Source organism: Poecile atricapillus, chromosome 1 (genome assembly GCF_030490865.1).
Source record: "Poecile atricapillus isolate bPoeAtr1 chromosome 1, bPoeAtr1.hap1, whole genome shotgun sequence".
Lineage (NCBI taxonomy): Eukaryota > Metazoa > Chordata > Aves > Passeriformes > Paridae > Poecile > Poecile atricapillus.
Window position 1 is genome coordinate 169110135 of NC_081249.1, and position 17331 is coordinate 169127465.

At 43.2% G+C, this 17331-nt stretch overlaps 1 protein-coding gene across 3 annotated transcripts in view; it reads right to left on the reverse strand.

The window, feature by feature from the left end:
* Window positions 1–60: 60 nt before the first annotated feature.
* Window positions 61–17331, reverse strand: part of CCDC85C (coiled-coil domain containing 85C) — a 110128-nt gene continuing 92857 nt past the window's right edge. For 2 of the 3 annotated variants that reach the window (XM_058829365.1, XM_058829366.1), the window contains 3 exons: window positions 12085–12180; window positions 5403–5501; window positions 61–3791 (listed from right to left, as the gene is read on the reverse strand). In XM_058829365.1, coding sequence (XP_058685348.1) covers window positions 3702–3791; window positions 5403–5501; window positions 12085–12180 — 285 coding nt within the window. In that variant the 3' untranslated portion in view covers window positions 61–3701. The remainder of the gene's footprint in view (window positions 3792–5402; window positions 5502–12084; window positions 12181–17331) is intronic. The other variant, XM_058829367.1, reaches the window with a different exon arrangement.

Genomic DNA, 17331 nt, shown 5'->3' on the forward strand with positions numbered 1-17331 from the left:
CAGAGGTCATAACTATGGTTACTCCAAGATACTTACTCCAAAGTATTTCAGCAGTGGTCTTCCAAATCTTACTCACCAGTTTATTTAAAAAGAATGTATTTTATTTTATTCAGCTAGAAGTATACACTATCACAATCAATCTCTTACTTCATTTTTACTAAAATATTTCAAATGAATGTTTTACACACATTATCAAAAAAAACTGTACTATTACTTTCCTTCCCCAAAAAAGCCAGAGTGGTTCAATAATAGGTAAAAACGCGTGCTAAGGTCTAAAGAATTTTGCTATATACACAACAGCAGGTGCTAACTTTTCCAGTTCTTTGTAAATCATATACAGAAAATATAGCAGGGCTGTAAGATCACAGGTTTAACAGAAATCAAACTTTAAACTGATTTCTAAAGCAGCACAAATAGACTTTCCCCACATTATGAAAAATATACAATTTTATCACTTTACAGTCATGCACTTTGAAAAAGATCAGTAGTATTCTTCCCCCCCAGTTTCTAGAAAGATAAAAGGTCACTTTAACACTGATTTCATTTAATATCTAATATTTGGATAAAAATGTGCCATTCTCAAACAAGGTTGTGCTCAGCAGTCTTATCAAGGTGCGAAGAGCTAACAGAAGCTGGTTACACTGCAGCATTTCAGAAACTTAGGGAAATGCTGCTTACTCCAGTCACTCCAACAAAAGTCAAGGATGTGATTTTACTTTCCTTAAGCAAGCAAAGTCCATTTGTAAACAGTGGATGCTTTCTTTGCCAGAGGATTGCAGAACCCAGGGCTTCAATCTTGAGGAAATTATCTTGGGCTATTGCCCCAAATCTATGAATCTCATGGCCACTATTTCAAAGGGTGCTCCCCTCCAACTTAATGTACAAAGCTCCTCAGGTAGTTTTCACTGAATACTGAGCGCATAGGTAAGTGAATTTAAATATTCATATAAAATATCTATTTAGCTGAAAATTCAGCACCCAAGTCATCCTGTAAAGTCATTGAGCATCATTTTATCCCAGGAAGACATTTTATAGCTCAAATGGAGCTAAGTATGAAGATTGGCAAGCCTAAAAACCCCTAAACAGTAACACCCCAAGGTACAGCAGTGTCGTGTTCTTCTGCAAAATCAGTGACACACATCTTACATTGAACATGAAAAATAAAATCTTAAAAAGGGCAATACCCTACGAGTATGAAGTTTGTTCAGCTGAACTGCTGGCTACCCTACAAACTGGCTCTTCAGGATTTGCAGGGCTAATTGACCTCAATTGCAGCACTGATTCCCTTGTAGGTGAGATCTGCAGGTGGAACAAAACAAGCTTTGCTTGAAGTCATTGAACAGAGTTTGAGAGAGATTTGAGAACAGGGAATATTTGAGTGGGAATTACATAGTGGTAAGACTAACCTGATGAGTATAGCTCTTGTCTTGTTGAGAGGACCTGCTAATAGCCTCATATACCCCTTAAACAGCAATCCTGTTATGAACACAGTTAACTCTCTAAGTGCTGGCAACATTTGTTTTACTTTAGATAGAATTCACTGACATAAATCAACCTTGTTCCAAATGCACTTGAACTCTCTGCTTAATCCAGCAATCAGACGCCACCAAAGTTAAAATAGGCTTTCAAGCAGATATATTAAAGTAACCCACAGTTTGACCTTAGATGTTAAGGAATAATGATGCTTTGCTTTACATCACCTTTTCTGGTACAGAAATCCCAATGTATAAATTGTACAGGAGGAAGACAAGTAATCACCAATGGCAACTAGAAACTGGAGGTCAAAATAAAAAGCAAAGAGGAGGAAATCCAGAATCCTCTAAAGATACTTAAAGGAGACAGACTCTAGAATGGAATTTTCAGACTGCATGGGATGTAAATACTATTAGACTGAGAGCTATCTAGCTCAGTGTTCACTGACTGAGCAGTACTAAGAAAGAATTACTGGTGGGTGTGTGAGAGTATGCACTTGTGTTTTGGGGGTGGTTCTTGGTTATTTTTAAATAACCTACTCAACTGTTACATTTCTGTTTCCACAATGAATAATTAAGTGGTGCTTACTCTTACTGGTTACTGTGTATTTTGGCTGTATTCCCTCTACCTTTTTAGTGGTTACAGGTTTCAGCTCTGACACTGCACATTCTTCAGCCAGGCAGCTATAGTTTATTGCACACCACGGGAACAATTCCTTTCATAAGTTGCCACATGGGTTCCTTAGTATTTTATTGGTGCTCCATGTAATACAATACCACAAGTCAAGAACTCAACTGGTAGAACAAATTAATTTAGAGGAAGAACCTGTCCAGCTAATACAGCTGTCTATAGCTGTGACTGATTCTTGTAGAGAACAAAAAGAAAGTGTTTGAGGTCATTACATCCTCCAACTAATCACTAAAATCGATGCAACTTTTGAAGAGGAGGCTTTGATCTTTACACATGCCTGTCTTTAAAATTATCTTACACCAATGAGTTCTAATAACAAAGCCCCACCTCCTTGGACTATTGGGAAAGAACATCTAATGAAATTCAGGGACAGCTGCTGTGACAACTTGGAAAAGGAGGGAGTCAAATTCTTACAACTACACAGGCAGCTACTCCACAATAGCAAAATGTAAGTCCCATTATTTTATATACAACCATTTGAAGAAGGAAAAACCCACTTGTTTTGGTTCGTTAACAAAAATAAAGCTTGAATGGCAGGAAGTAGTCTCACCTGACAGCCCATGTTTATGGAGTTTTTATTCAGCTCTGTGAGGTTGTTGTTTGGTTACCTTACACAGGAACCAGTATAGGTGAGGAATCCAGCAAGAGCACTAAAAAAACCCACCCAAATCTTCCTTATGTGAAAGATGAGCTGCTTTTGAGGATCCTGTGAAAGCCATAAGCGCTGTCAGGACAGCAGTTTCTGCTGAATTATTTCATAGTGAAAACTTTACAAGAAAAGTGTTGCCATTTTGTAGGGAATCACGTTGTGTGGCTAAGTGACTTCAATCACATTACGACTGCAGAAATCTTGTGTCATTTGATCACAAAAAATTGTTCATTAACACCTGATACAGAGTCTTAAGCCTTTATGTACACTTGTGTGATGAGTACCACCATACAACGTAGGGCAGTACACGTATTTTTAGCTTGCCACTCAGTATTTTACACAGAGCCTTGTGAAAACAGTTGCATGTCATTCTTCAAAATAAGGACCTCCAAAAAAAGTGTTAGCAGCTCATAAACTTGGCAGGCAGTAAGCCAATGAATTTGAATTGTATTTTCCTTGGCTGCCTGGAGCCACTAACCCAGCTATGAATCACTGACAAGCAGGTGGACAGGAGCAATAAAAACGGTGAATTCTTCGCAGGTTAAGGGTTCTTCTTGTTCCTCTTAGAAATTCTCTTGAGTTAGTTAATTCTACAAACAGACCATTACAACAAAGCAGGTTTGAACTACAATAAAAATGATGCAAGTCTGGTATTTTTGGATGGTTACCCAGTGAACAGTAGCTCCAGAGCACCACAGCCTGGAAATCAGGCCTTTAGCTGCCATATTTACACTATCGTTACAAAAAAAAAGCTGGAAAAAAAAAAAGAAAAAAGGAAACCCTGAAAAAACTCAACCCCAACTCCCAAAGCACAGGCAGCCAGAAATACTGAGCTCTGCCTCTTTAGTCTTCACAGAATCCATCACTTCCAGTTGCCAGGAATGTATTCCTACAAGGGACCCTTGAACTGGTTTCCTGACAGATGTTGCCTGATGGAGGGTTTGGAGCTCGCAGCATCACCCAGCTTTCGCCAGACAACCTGCAAGAAAAAATAAAGGGTTTGGGGAGAGAAAGACAGGAATTTTTTTAATTTTTTTTTTAATAAAAAAGTCCAAACAACAAAGCCACTGAGGAATAGCAATATTTTTTAAATTGCAGTCTGAAAGCCAAAACCAGCCCTTTCCTAGAGCTGGGCTGCAGTTCTCAGCAGGGACACTGGATGGCATCTTTGCACCAGTTTCCAAGGGAAAAAACATCAATGCATTTTTCTAATTAGTCCCTCTTGAAATTAGAACCATTTTTGCCTGGGGTAATAGTATAAAACAAATACACTAGATTCAGAACATAAGTTCAATGGTAGGTCAACCCTGCCATGCTTACAGAAAAGATGCTACCATGAACAGAAAAGATAATGAAAAAGATAATGATTAAAATTCTATATACATGACTTTCTAAAAACATACATTTTATCACTCTAGGGCCACTATTTAAATAAAAAATAAACTGCAAAAAACTTTATAGCTGCCTTGAATCTACATGAAATGAATATTTAAAGAGAAAACAGCTGATGATAGACAAATAGAGATGAGTCACTTTGGGAGGATGAAGTTACAGTATTTTTACCTTTCCTCCAGCACAGCTATAAGGGACTGGGAAATTAGGCAGACAAAATATTCTAAAAAGCAGGCCTTCATTTACTTTGGTCTTGGCTTTGCTTATAGGGATCCAGCAACCAAAGCGTAGTGTCTCTGCCCTTGCTAAGGATGCTCACAGTGATTTAGCTCAGCAAGCTGCCTCTTTTTAGGGTTAGGGTGGGTTTCAGAATTTAAACAGAGCATTAGGCCCTTCTTAACTGCTTTAAGGCACTAAATGATACCACCTGGGCCAACGTCTTATGTGAACTTCAAAAAAAGAAGGCTCATAAGCATCCTCCTCGCTACTCTGGGCAGTTGAACAGCACATCCCCAACTGCAGGTGACAGGCAGCTCAGGCTGTGTTCCAGCAGAAATCTCAAACTCTTTGTTCCAAGCCAGAGCGTGGCCAAGGTGCTTTGAAGCTGGAGGCAATGCTGTGACAGCAGACACCGCAGAGCAGAGGCTGGGTGCAGCTGGGTACAGCGCTCACCGTACAGGATGTGGCCAGCTCAGTTACCAGGGTGGTTGCCCAAAACGTCAGCAGTGTTAACAGCACCCCACATATCATGATGCTGTTCAATGACTCCAGACAAGGTTCTCCCTCTGACATTACCATGTGGTTTAGGCTCAAACCCATTCAAGCTGTACAGCTTTAAACCTTGCAAGCAATTGTTGCTTAGCCCGAACTGAGTCCTTAAGGTCACAGGTGGAGACAATTGATAACAGGACTCTCCTAGTCAGGGAGAGCCCCTTGCACATCTCTGGTCAGCTAGACAAGCTATTCCACAGCCAGGAAAGTTCCAAGTGGGAACTATCTACTGAGCAAAATCTGCTCTGTGCAGTGAACAAGGCATTCAGATCACCCAAAACAGTGGTCAGCAGAGCCTCCACTCCTCCCTTGTGCCTGTGGACCTCACAAGGCTTACAATGCAGCAGATCCCTGTTCCTCCATACTTCTGACAAAAGACCACAAAAAGACAAAAAGAACCCCAGGAGTTGCTGGGAAGAGTTCTTACATTGCACATTTCACGAACAATTGCCTTCTCCTTTTCACTTAGGTCTTCTTCATAGTTGTCTTGCATTTGCCTGTCCAAATTTTCATGGACCTCAAGGACCTACAAAGAAACAATATTACAAAACCATTATGATCCTCAAAAAATTATTTGTGTCCCTAAGAACATCATTAACAAGTATTTAAATAGGTAGGATTCACAAAGCCTCAAGACAAGCAAAGACAAGCATGACATCAAGCTGGGCACCTCTGTCCTCCCTGTTCCCTTAGCCATGTCCTGCCTCTGTGCCACCACCTACACAGTGTGGGGACATGCACACAGTCCTGGGAACCATTTGCAGCAGGTTGCTTGTGCCCACAAGTGCATCTCTTCCAGGAAGGCTGCCAGAAGTCCTATTGGAATTCCAGGCAGCACCCCAACAAGCATGATGTTGTCCCTCACCATGTGCTGCCCACACCCCAAACCTCTAGAGCAGCTCAAGTGGGAGCCAGCCGTGGCCTGCCACATCCCACTGTCCTGGCCACCCCCACAGAGCTCCTTCAGCCCACTGCTGGTCCCTTGGGTCACAGAAAGGAGACTGCTGGGGGCTAAAGGCAGCCTTCATTTCCAGCGGGGAACACTGACTCGAGGGATACCCCTCTGCCACACACGTGTGCATTCCGACAGTTCCTCCGGACAGGCACATTGCACAAGGTGGGCACAGCACAGCACAGGAGCCTCCAGGTTTTACTGTTGCCTCTGTGCTGATTTACACACCTCACCCAGGGCTTCACTGCTGATGAGCCAGGTGGTCAGCTCAGTGTGCAGGGTCAGAGATCCTGCAACCAGCCAACATCATCAAACAGCAAGTGGTCTCATTCACCACGATGCATCCCCAACATGTGAAGGTGTACAACAGGTGTAGTGGTATGAATACATAATCCTATACATCCCAGGGAAGTACAGAGCCATGCTAGGATGGGTTTTAGCCTTTGCTGAGGTACATACAGCACCGGCTACTCCATGAAATGGGATACCAGGGATGATTATCCCCAGGTCTGCTTCCACACAGCAATCCTGCTGTACACAAAATGAGTTACAAACAAAAATAGGTAATTCTCCTAGGGCCTGTAGCCTACTTGGGACCAGTCTTTGTACAGATAGGAATTATCCACATCCATTCTAAGGAGAGGAAGGTCAAGAGGAATGCGAAAAAGCATGTATGTGCTGACAAAGAGAGCATCTATTTTCTGCTAAAGAGGAGGGAATTAATTATTGATCCAACTGGACTCACACATTGAACTTGCTTGTCTGGAGCCCGTGTGCTTCTGATGTTGCTGCAAAGCCAGCAGCCTGCAGGATCACATCCTGGCAGGGAGCACCAGGGCTGCCTGGCTGGCAGCTAAACATCAGCTGTGTCCACAGGGCAAGTGTCAAGGAAACCATGGGCAGATTAGTTAAAGATCACATCAGCCCCAGCCTCTGCTTTCAACAGCCATCCAACCTGCAGGCACAGGAGTCTCAGAGGACTAAAATAAACTGTTTTTCTACAACTTGTGCTTAAACTAAACCCACATTCCTTAGTTCAGGAGGTGTGAAAAGGTGGCACAGCATATTTCTTTCAGTGGAAATGTCTTTTAATAGTGTTAACCAGGCAGAGCTGGAGCTGAAAGATGATCAGATGGAAGTTATGTTTGTATTTAATTTCTGAATCTCATTTACTCTGGAAATCATCCTGCTTCCCAGGCTCAACCCATGTCTGGCTAGGCGCTTTATAAAGATGTGTTAGCATCTTGGGTGTGGGAAAATGGCATTCATAGCGATAAAACACAACAGCCTATCCAGGAAAGGCATGTTGGAAGAAAATACACTCTGAAGAGTGAAATAACCTCTTGAAGAAAGACAGGAAGGCCTTTTCTCAGTGCTGACCCAGCCCCGGCTATTCTCAGATCCTGCCAGATGCCTCCTCAGCTGTTTAGAGGACCAGGTTAATGTTCCTCCAGTTACACCACTGGGGAATACAGACATGCCTTCCCATCAGCTATCTATGGATCAGTTCAAGGACTGTGCACTCTTGTGGGTCTAAGAAACTGGGGTATGTCTTTCTGTGATTTCTGCCACATCTCAACCTGGGAGCCTAAAGAAAACAGACAAATGTACCCCAAGTTCAAAGTGGATCACGCCATCCCCTCCTTTTTGCTTCTCATCAAGCTGCACTGACAGCATTTGGTCCTTTGTTGACACAGCAGCCCTTTGTGACCTCCCTGGGTAAAATGCCAGCCAGTGAGAGTGAGAGCAGCCTGCTCCACTCGGGCATGGGGCTATTCCACATGCAGGAGGATGGGGCTGGACTGGGAAATGCTGCTTTCCTGCATAGGGATGTCACTTCCCGAAAACAACTTTCACCTTGCTCTCAGTGGGCATGCTGCCTTGTCTGTTTTTTCCCTATTGATAAACTGAGGAACACCTCAAGTGTTCTCTGAGACTGCACTGATGTCTGTGAGCAAGGCAGTGCCACCTCAAAGTCATTCAGTCCACCACATCCCTTCTGACTTGCTATACTGACCCCATAGGGCCAAACATATTTTATAAACAAATATTCAGTCAAAAAAACACCACAACACAAGAGTCTGAATGACAGTAGCAAAGCTTTGAAAGGGAAACTGAAAGTTGAGGTATTAATTTCCACAACACAAAGCATGCTGGGATTGAGAGATACTTTCCAAATTGTGCAAACCTCACTAATTTTGTTGCTTCATAAATCAGCTGGACACAACACTGGGAAACATCCTGCTTCAGCAAGGGAACAGTCCATACTCCCTGCTACGATTTTCCCCTAGTTTTGGAAGGCCAAATCCTGTCTTATCCACAATTAATGGGAGTGATGATCACCTCTGATCATCACCTTGATAGCTCTGTGTGCATGGAAGAGGTCCAGGCTGCCACTGTGGGGGCAGCTGGGTTATAGGCTAAATGTCGTTCTTTTACATTTGTCTCCTCATCACCTCCCCACGTCTTTAGCAGGTTTGCTCAGTTCCTAAGAAAAGTGCTTTGATGTTCAGAGAGATACTGAGCTGTAGCATATGTACCTCTTATTCTTGTTAGCAAAAACAGCTGTTAGGAGTGCCAACCTGTCATCTTGCTCCTTATTTAGTAGGTGCAAACAAACAAAACTATTTCAGAAGGAAAAATAAAGAAAATTCTAAATGCATTCAAGGAAGAAATTGCAGGCAGCACTTCAGCTACAAAGATAGAATTTAACCGGCAGAAAATCCCAAGTAAAAAGCCTAGGGAATATTACATATGTGGGTGCAGACAGAGGCAGTCCAGAAGCATCCATGTGGAGTGGACAGTCCCTCAGTGACTTTTGCTTGGGCACAGAGCCACATCCTTGCAGCCTCATCATTTGTGGACAGGCTTCCATGCAAGCGTTCCGCAAGACAAGTGGAGCCAACTGCACAGAATTATGGAATGACAGAATGGTTTGGCATGGGCACCATTCATTAGAGCAGGTTGCTCAGAGCCCCATCCAGCCTGGCCTTGAACACTTCCAGGGATGGGGCATTCACAGCTTCTCTGGGCAACCTGTGCCAGTGCCTCTCCACCCTCACAGTGAAGAATTATTTCCCAACATCTAATCTAAACCTGCCCTCTTTCAGTTTAAAACCATTTCCTCTTGTCCTGTCACTATGTGATGAAAAAGTCCCTCTCCCTCTTTTTTATGAGCTCCCTTTACAGAACTGGAAGGTGCTATAAGGTGCCTCTGGATCATACTCTTCTCCAGGCTGAGCAACCCCAGCACCCTCAGCCTTTCTCCAGAGGAGAGGTGCTCCATTCCCTTGATCATCTTCATAGCCTTTCCATCTCCTTGTCTTTTATTGCAGTAAGGAGCTGACCTGCTCAGCCATAAGGACTTCATTTTTCAACCAAGAAGGGCTTTTTCCAATATCTGTTGTGATACAGCCAAAGCACAAAGCCTCATTTGTAAGCTGCTCTCTTCTCAAGAGAGAGTCGTGATCTGTATCACAGGAGATGAGGGTCTAGGGTAGCAGCTGCATCCAGCTTCCCACATGCAGGGGCTGGCACTGGAAAAGCTACCCAGTTCTGCAGGGTGCAAATAAGACCTACTCCATATGCTACAGCATGACATGGCCAAAAAAATGTCTGCAGCTGGAGAACAACAGCTACTAACTATTTCACTGTGCCACAAGGGAGGAGGAGAGATTGAGACCATCACGAGTTTCCTCAGTCCCTCCATTTCCAGATGATCCTTGGAAATGGGCCACAGGATAGAAAAATAGGTACCTTCTCATCCCTCCATGCCACACTGACCTACGGGAGAATTACCTCCTCCCTTCAAATGTGAGAATATTTTTAACCTCAAGTGAGTGAGCAGAACACATCACATGAGATCATTTATGCCCCGTGAGATGTGACTGCTATGTCACCTTCTTCCTGACTGAAGCCATGGAAGTTTCCATGGTTTTGGAGACAGACAAATGCACCTCACCAGCCAAACTGTGAAATCACAAGGGAGAATTTCTTCTGAATTTCTTCTAGCCTTCCTAGGAATCCACAAAGCTCTGAAGAGGGATTACTAATAAGTGCAAACAAGCAGTCATCTAATTTCCTTTCAATTCCTTTAAATGAAAAATCGTGCCAGACTTTCCAAACCTAATTTCCAGTTTCCAGGAATCTTCCTCATTAATTTTCAATCCTTTTCATAAGCTTATCAAACCACATCTAAAAACCACTTATGTTTCTTGCCCTTAGTGAGAAATTCAGCCCTGCAATTCCTAAAGCAAAGAGGAAACTAAGTACTCCCCAGAATATGATCATAATCAATTTATAAGTATTTGATCTTGTAATTTAAAACCACTACCAACTCTGCTTAATACTATCCCTCACCACCACCTCACCAAATGCAATGAAGAGCAGGAGCAGAAAGGTATGAACTTCACAGTTTGGGAAGAAAAAGCCAACAGCAGTAGTCTGGACTGCATCAGGGCTTGGATGATTAAATGCAATCAAAGCCAAATCGGTAGAAAGTGACAGAAAAACAAAGGTTCACATGAGTTTGCAACATTCTGCAAGGCAACAGATTAGCAGATCCATCTGTATATATATATATATATACTGGAGAAATGTCACCCACAAACACATTGCAGCATAGTACAGGATGGAGAATTCTGATAGCACAGAGCCATTCACAACAAGCAACGAGAAAACCTGCTGGAAAACACAGGACAAATATATGGCAGCAAGTGAACTGCCTTTTGTGTGGTCAGCTCCTTTGGGAACAAGCAAAAACTGTACTAAAGGTATTTCTTAATCCTTGACCATGCTGGACATCCTTCTCTTAAGGAGTTGTACAATCATCCAGTAGGAATTTACAATTTGGATGTATAAAGTCTCAAGAAAGCTGAAAAATCAAGATTTTCAATTTGAAGGATCATTTATAATTTAAATTCCAATTAGATCCTAATCAAACCAAACTTGTCTTGCCTTTAATAACTACTTGAGAAATAGTGGCATTCAATATCCTCCTGGGATCTGGCAACTGCCCAGTAGAACCAATATCATTGCCAGCCACACTACTGCTTTTCCTGACATTTGTTGGTTTTACCACCACCACTACCACATCTGTCCTGGAGTCAAGAGACCCTGGACAGGCATGATATATTAAGACAGAACCACTGAAAATTAGAAAATTTAGGGAATTTGTGAATCATAACCATGAGCAACATCTGTGCCATTTATTTATCTGTCAGATGTGAAAAGGTACAAAGCAAAGAGTTTTGTAAGCATCTGTCTCCAGGTCTAAGATCATCCAAGCTAGTGATGCCACTGCTGGACCTTTTTTCCAGCTATGACCATAGGGATCTGAGCTCCAGAGCAGCCATCCAGAAATTCTCCTTTGAGGAGCTGATGTAATCTTCTTAACCCTGTACAAAATTCTTCACCTTCAGCAAATCCAAATCTATAAATCTTTATATTTCAACCAAAGACTAATTTAGTTAAGAGACTTTCTGGCCATCCCTGTGGCACCTTGTAAAGAATTTGTGCTTCTGTGTCTCTAAGATACTGGAAAGTACCTTGTTTAACTAGTTAAACATACACCACTGGGGAATTACAATTTTTCTGCTAATGGATGGTCACTAGAACCTGAAAGCGTGAAATCATAGTGCAAGTTTTCTCCTTTAACTCACCTACCATGGTCCCATTGTCAGTGGTCCTGACTTTAATCCCAGCTGATAAAGCACATCCTACATGGGTAGGATGCCACTGCTGTATATTTTCATAAAATAAAATCTTTCTCCTTTGAAGGCTGCTGCAGGACTTCCAATAACAAAATATATGAGGAAATGCAGGTTTTGTGTCCCTTTTTAAAACAGCATTTCGGTCACCACTGTCACCCCAATGACTCAGTTTACACAGGACTGATGAACACAAAGGATAACCAACACCTTCAGCATCAGCAGCTTTTATTGGAGTTTTCCAACCCCTGAAAAATAGCCATGCATAATCTTGCTTAGCTCTGTGACTATTTTAAGCAATGCTTATTCATGATGACACAGGTGCTGGTTACCAATATCCTGCCTGCCAATTAACTTTCTGTGTTCAGTAATTTCCACAAGAAGGGCCAATGCCCAGCTCTGCCACTCGGGTGCAACACAGGACACCTCAGTGTCCCACACAGCCTTACCTTCATAGCATGCACCACAGCCTCTGGCTTCTGACCCACAGGGACATAACCCGCTGCAGGAGAAGATGCAAGATCAGATGTCATGCGAGCTGGTCCCTGTGCAAATCAGATAAGATATGTGTTAATTCCCCTTTGGGTGATTTAAGCAAGGATGAAGAAATTATCCAGAAAATTTGACCACTAGCTTGCCTCAAATTCAATCCCCTTAGCCACCTTCAAAGACAAAAGACACCACTACCCTTTTCTCACTAGTCACTTGAGTTGACACCATTTAAGTGCCAGCACTCAGTCTAGATGTGTTCAGGCAGGACATCACCCTGGTTTGAATCTAAATTGATTCAAGAAACATTTTTTGTTCATTTAGGATAGCTTTCTACAAGGACAAGATCAAACAGTACTCATCCTTCTGGACATGGGAGCAATGCAAACAAGATGATTTTCCAGCATAAAACGGTCATTTCTAAGAAGCTGTGCTCATGAAAGAAACAGTTGGCATAACTTCATTGCTTCTCTGGCAGCGTTTTCACATTGACATCAAGTACCGATCTTCAGCTACAGAGAAAATTGTGAAAGCAACCTTAAAACAAGCAGATGTCCAAACCTAATGTTGGCTGGGTTTGTTTCCAAAATGCTGGCCAGTCCTCCTGCATGAAGGATTCCATTGGGAAAGATGCCGAAATGACATTTTACAAAAGATTTCCACTGTCCAACCAGCCTTGTAAGCATTTTGCATAGGACTTTCCTTTTTCTACAGGCATCCAGCTTGAATTATGAGAGACACAATATCTTTATTCAGTGAGATGCACCCTGCCTGTCCCTAATATTTTTGCATAGCTTTGTAACTCTGGGAGAAATCAACAATGAAATCATTGACCAAACTTGTACTTAGTCTTCACATCCTTTAGGAAACACAAAGAATTATTATATTTGGGGGCCTCTGAAAGCAAATTAGGATGGCAGAGCAGCATGTAGCACCATCACAGGAATGCTTTCACACACAGCACACGAGGCACTCTATTCATGTCTTTTCCACATTTAAATATGCTTTGTCTCATCACTTTGCCTTCCATGCCAAGGCCAGCAAGTTAGTTGTGCCAGAAGAATCACAGAATAATAGAAACACAGAATGGTTTGGGTTGGAAGAGACCCTAAAGTTCCTCCAGTTTCAACCCCCTGCCATGGGCAGCCAACCTTCCCCTAAATCAGGTTGCTTAACGCCCTGTGCAGCCTGGCCTTGGACACTTCCAGGGATAGAGCATCCACAGGTTCTCTGGGCAACCCGTACCAGTGCCTCACCACTTTTACAGTAAAGGAGAACCAATGGAGGGGCACTTTCTCAGCTCTCATTCTTCCAAATATTTTAAGTTGTAGGGACCTTTTTACTCATAAAAGCATTCATGTGGATATATTAAAGGAAAGAATGGGCTAATCCATTAGGCTACGTGCCAAAAGGCATGAAGACTTTCAAGCCCTAGCCACTGATCTGTGCCTAACCCATGCCATGACCAACAGCCATTTACTCATAATAGCAACTTTCATGAACTGACTTGCAGGTAATACAAAAGCTTCCTTTGGAGAGGGGGTGGCATCTCAGAAAAAGGAAAGTTAGACCTACTAACCCCTCAATAACTCTCCAAGGTTATTTATCAGACTGAAAAAGCAGAGGCACTCACAGGATGGGCATGGTTCTGGACCTAGTGGCAGAGCATTACAGCTTGCTGGAGCTGTGGCCACCTGGGCACATATCCTCAGCCACCCCAACCGTAACATCAGACAGAAAAGACAGAGGCTGGGGAGGGAGCACTAGGGACTGGATCCAGCCAGCCTACAGCTGAGATTTACATCTGCAAAATGGGGTACAAATTTCTCACAGGGCTGGTAAATGCAACAGAGTCCTTCCAGAACCAGTTTCCCATAGAGGGCAGAGACACCCGTGCATGCATAATTACTCTGGCTTCGTGATGAAAGATGCTTTCTTTCTATAAATGACCAGGTTCATGACAACCAAAAGAAGAATATTCAGGAGTTTGTGGTCATACTTGATATAGATCTTGTCCAATGGCCCTCTTCAGAACTAACACGGGAAATGCCAAGCAAAGGTCTAACATCCAATATTTCTTAGGAGTTGAGAGTAGCATGACAGTTAAAAGGAATTCTGCTGGATATTGCTGCTGACAACATTTTAAATACAGTTTCATGGTCAAACTAGAGTAGATCACGAGGTCTCCCATATGAAAAACAGCAGCAGCTTCTCACATAACTGAAGCCACTAACAAGCTAAAAAGCACTTCCATGATCGCAATCACTCTCAAAATTACTACAGAATATAAATGAAACAAAAATGATTAGAAAGAAATGTTTTCTAAAGAGCTTGATCATACTTAACCAATCACCACACTGACAAGATAAAAGCATTCTTGCAAACACAGTGATAAACTGGATATATAACATCACACAAAAAGCCTTTCAATGGGTCACCTTCCTTCTCAGACAAGTGGCCTCACTCAACTGAGCGACCCCTGAACACAGGTAGAGAATTTGACTGAAGAAGGGAAAAACTATTTCAAAGAAGGAGAAATGCAGCTAAAGAGGTAGACCCAAAACTTGTAGTCAAAGTGACAGATTACTTCATTTCTAAAATAGGCATGATCCTTGATCCCTAGCTTGAAAGCCAGAAGCCAGAAGCCCCAGCCAATGGAAAGAGATGTCCAAATTGCTGAGTGCCATCATCAGCAATGGTGAGTGCACCACATGGCCACACCACTGGCCCTTTGCTCCAGGCCACAGAGACCTCCCCCCATGCCAAGCTGGTGCTACAAAAGGTCAAACACACGTGAATAAAGTGGGGCAGCAAGGAAGGATCTCACCAACATCCTCTCTCTTTGCAGCTATGGGATGCAACCAGTAAAAGCACACACAGAGCTACGGGTGGCTCGATACTCATCACTGCAGTCAGTGATTCTTGTGCAGCTGTGCCCTTAGGGAAGGCTCTTTCCGGACACACAAAGAGTTGGTGTTTTTTAAAGGGCTCGGTGCTTCATTCCCACTGATTTCAGTGCTGTTCACAAGAAAAAAAAAAAAAAGGTTCATCCAAACCCCTATCAGCTTCCTGCACTGAGGCACACATAAAGGAGGCCAGAACTGAGGGGACTGCAGGCAGCAGGGAAAGAAATGACAACATATCCAGCAGGATACATGGCCAGCAGGATGCATGGCCAGCCTTTGGAGGATGGAGGAGAGGAAAATGGGCAGAGTTCACCGATAGTGTTAGCCGAAGAGGAGGAAATGGAAAGAATTGAAGATAAGGTCAAGGTTGCTATATTGGAAAACTGCCAACAGTGGGAGAAGGGAGGGAATGGGAAGGAAGAGGATGATGTATATTTCACCCAGCAGGAAACCCATTGAGGTGAAATGCAGAGGAGAGGGACCGGAGATGTGAGATAGGAGATTGAATGGAGGGCAGGGAAAATCTCGAGAAGCCAGTGTTAAAGTAGTAAGTAAAATTGCACAGATGGAGGAGATTCCTCATAGCTTAGAACAGATGCATTTGGAAACTGTAGGCAAGAATTCCCACAGCTGCACCCCAGCACTCTAACTCAGCTAGTCTAAGGACCCCCACCACTGCAGAAACCCATGCCCTTCCTGTTCCCTATAGCTGACATTTTCACAGACATAGGAACTCAACTGACTCAGCACCCTGGCAGACAATAATAGCAAGGTTAATCTGGTTACATCCTAAGAAGCAGAAATTGTCTGTATAGGCAAAAAGCAATATGGTGTGTTTTGAGGCAAGCATGACTCTCAGTTTCCTCTCCCCGTCTGGTTTTGTTGAGCATGCAGTCTTTGTATTAGATGGACATATGGCTTTTCCACTTGATAGGTTTTTATAGTGTTTGGTAGTTCAGAGGTGGTTTAGTCTTCACCCTCAGATATCTGGCTGAGGCATTACATAATTATATAAATGATTGGTGCTATAAGACCACTCAGAAGTCACCAAAAATGCCATTAAAATTTATAATGATATTGAGAAACAGCATGCCACTTTCAGCTACAGCCACAGCCACCCCACCCAAAGGAAGAGCTGCCCAGCAGTGATACTACCAGTCTAATTAGGGAGAGAAGGCATAAGTTATGTCTCTGAGTTCCCAGGTGCTTGCAGGAAGAACTTCTGCACAGGGTTTACTGACCACTGCATCTCTGAGACCCAAAGATATTTCTTAAGAAACAGAAGCCCCAGGGAACCAGAGGCTGTGGAGCTGTGTGTGACCCATCCTATGTTTCCTCAGCAAGTAGGTGGTTTTGCTTCTCTCCAAACCACTATGGCTGCTCAGAACGCTCGACACTGCTGTGGCAGTGATGAGCTCAGCCCTGGACAGAACAGACCTATCTCTGCTGCCAGGATGGTTCTGGGACTGTAGTGTCCTGAGAGGGTCCTGATGAGATTCTTTGCATCCTTCAAGGCAGGATAGTGCCAAGTACCCCCATATCCAGGCTCTTTTCCACTGGGAAAACCTCAACAAGAGCTATTCCTCTGCTGCCTCGCACCATCAAACACATTTTCCCTTCTCTTTCCTTTCTCTTGCTCCTGCATTTCAAGCAGATTGGTGCTGAATATTTGCTGTTGTCAGTGATGGGACCAGTGTACTTCTCTGAGCTTACTGCATCCATGTGGCATCAGTCCCCTCCCAATCCCACCTACCCCATGTCATACATGCTGAAACCACAAATCCACCAGAGAAGTTCAGTTCTGAGATCCCCCCAGAAATCTTTCTCTGGAGCCTGTAGGGCTTGTCTCCAAGACTGTATGGAGAGTCACAGTCCAGATGTATAAATGACTAAGAAAAGAGATAGAAACTCTGGAGTCTCTCATGCCAGAGCATCCTTGAAGCAATATGCTAACTACAGGGGATAAGTTCCCCAGTTCTCTGTTGCTAGAATGACACTGACATCCTCCCATCCAAAACAGAAAACAAAGCAAATCAAAGTAGCCCCATTCATTGCCCCAGCCAAAAACCATCAGCAAAGCAATAGTGCTAATGTGAGAAAGAAAATCCCCAGACCACAAATACTGCCAGTGATCCTTTTCAATCTGACACCAAAAAAATGAAGAACAGAGGCCACAGATTGCAGCTGCCGATGAACATCTGCTGCCATGTGTCATGCCACAATGTCATTACCAGTGTCTAAGACCAGGTTTCCTAATGAATCCTTGCTGGCTCTATCTGGCTGCGTGGAATGTGGTCCAGC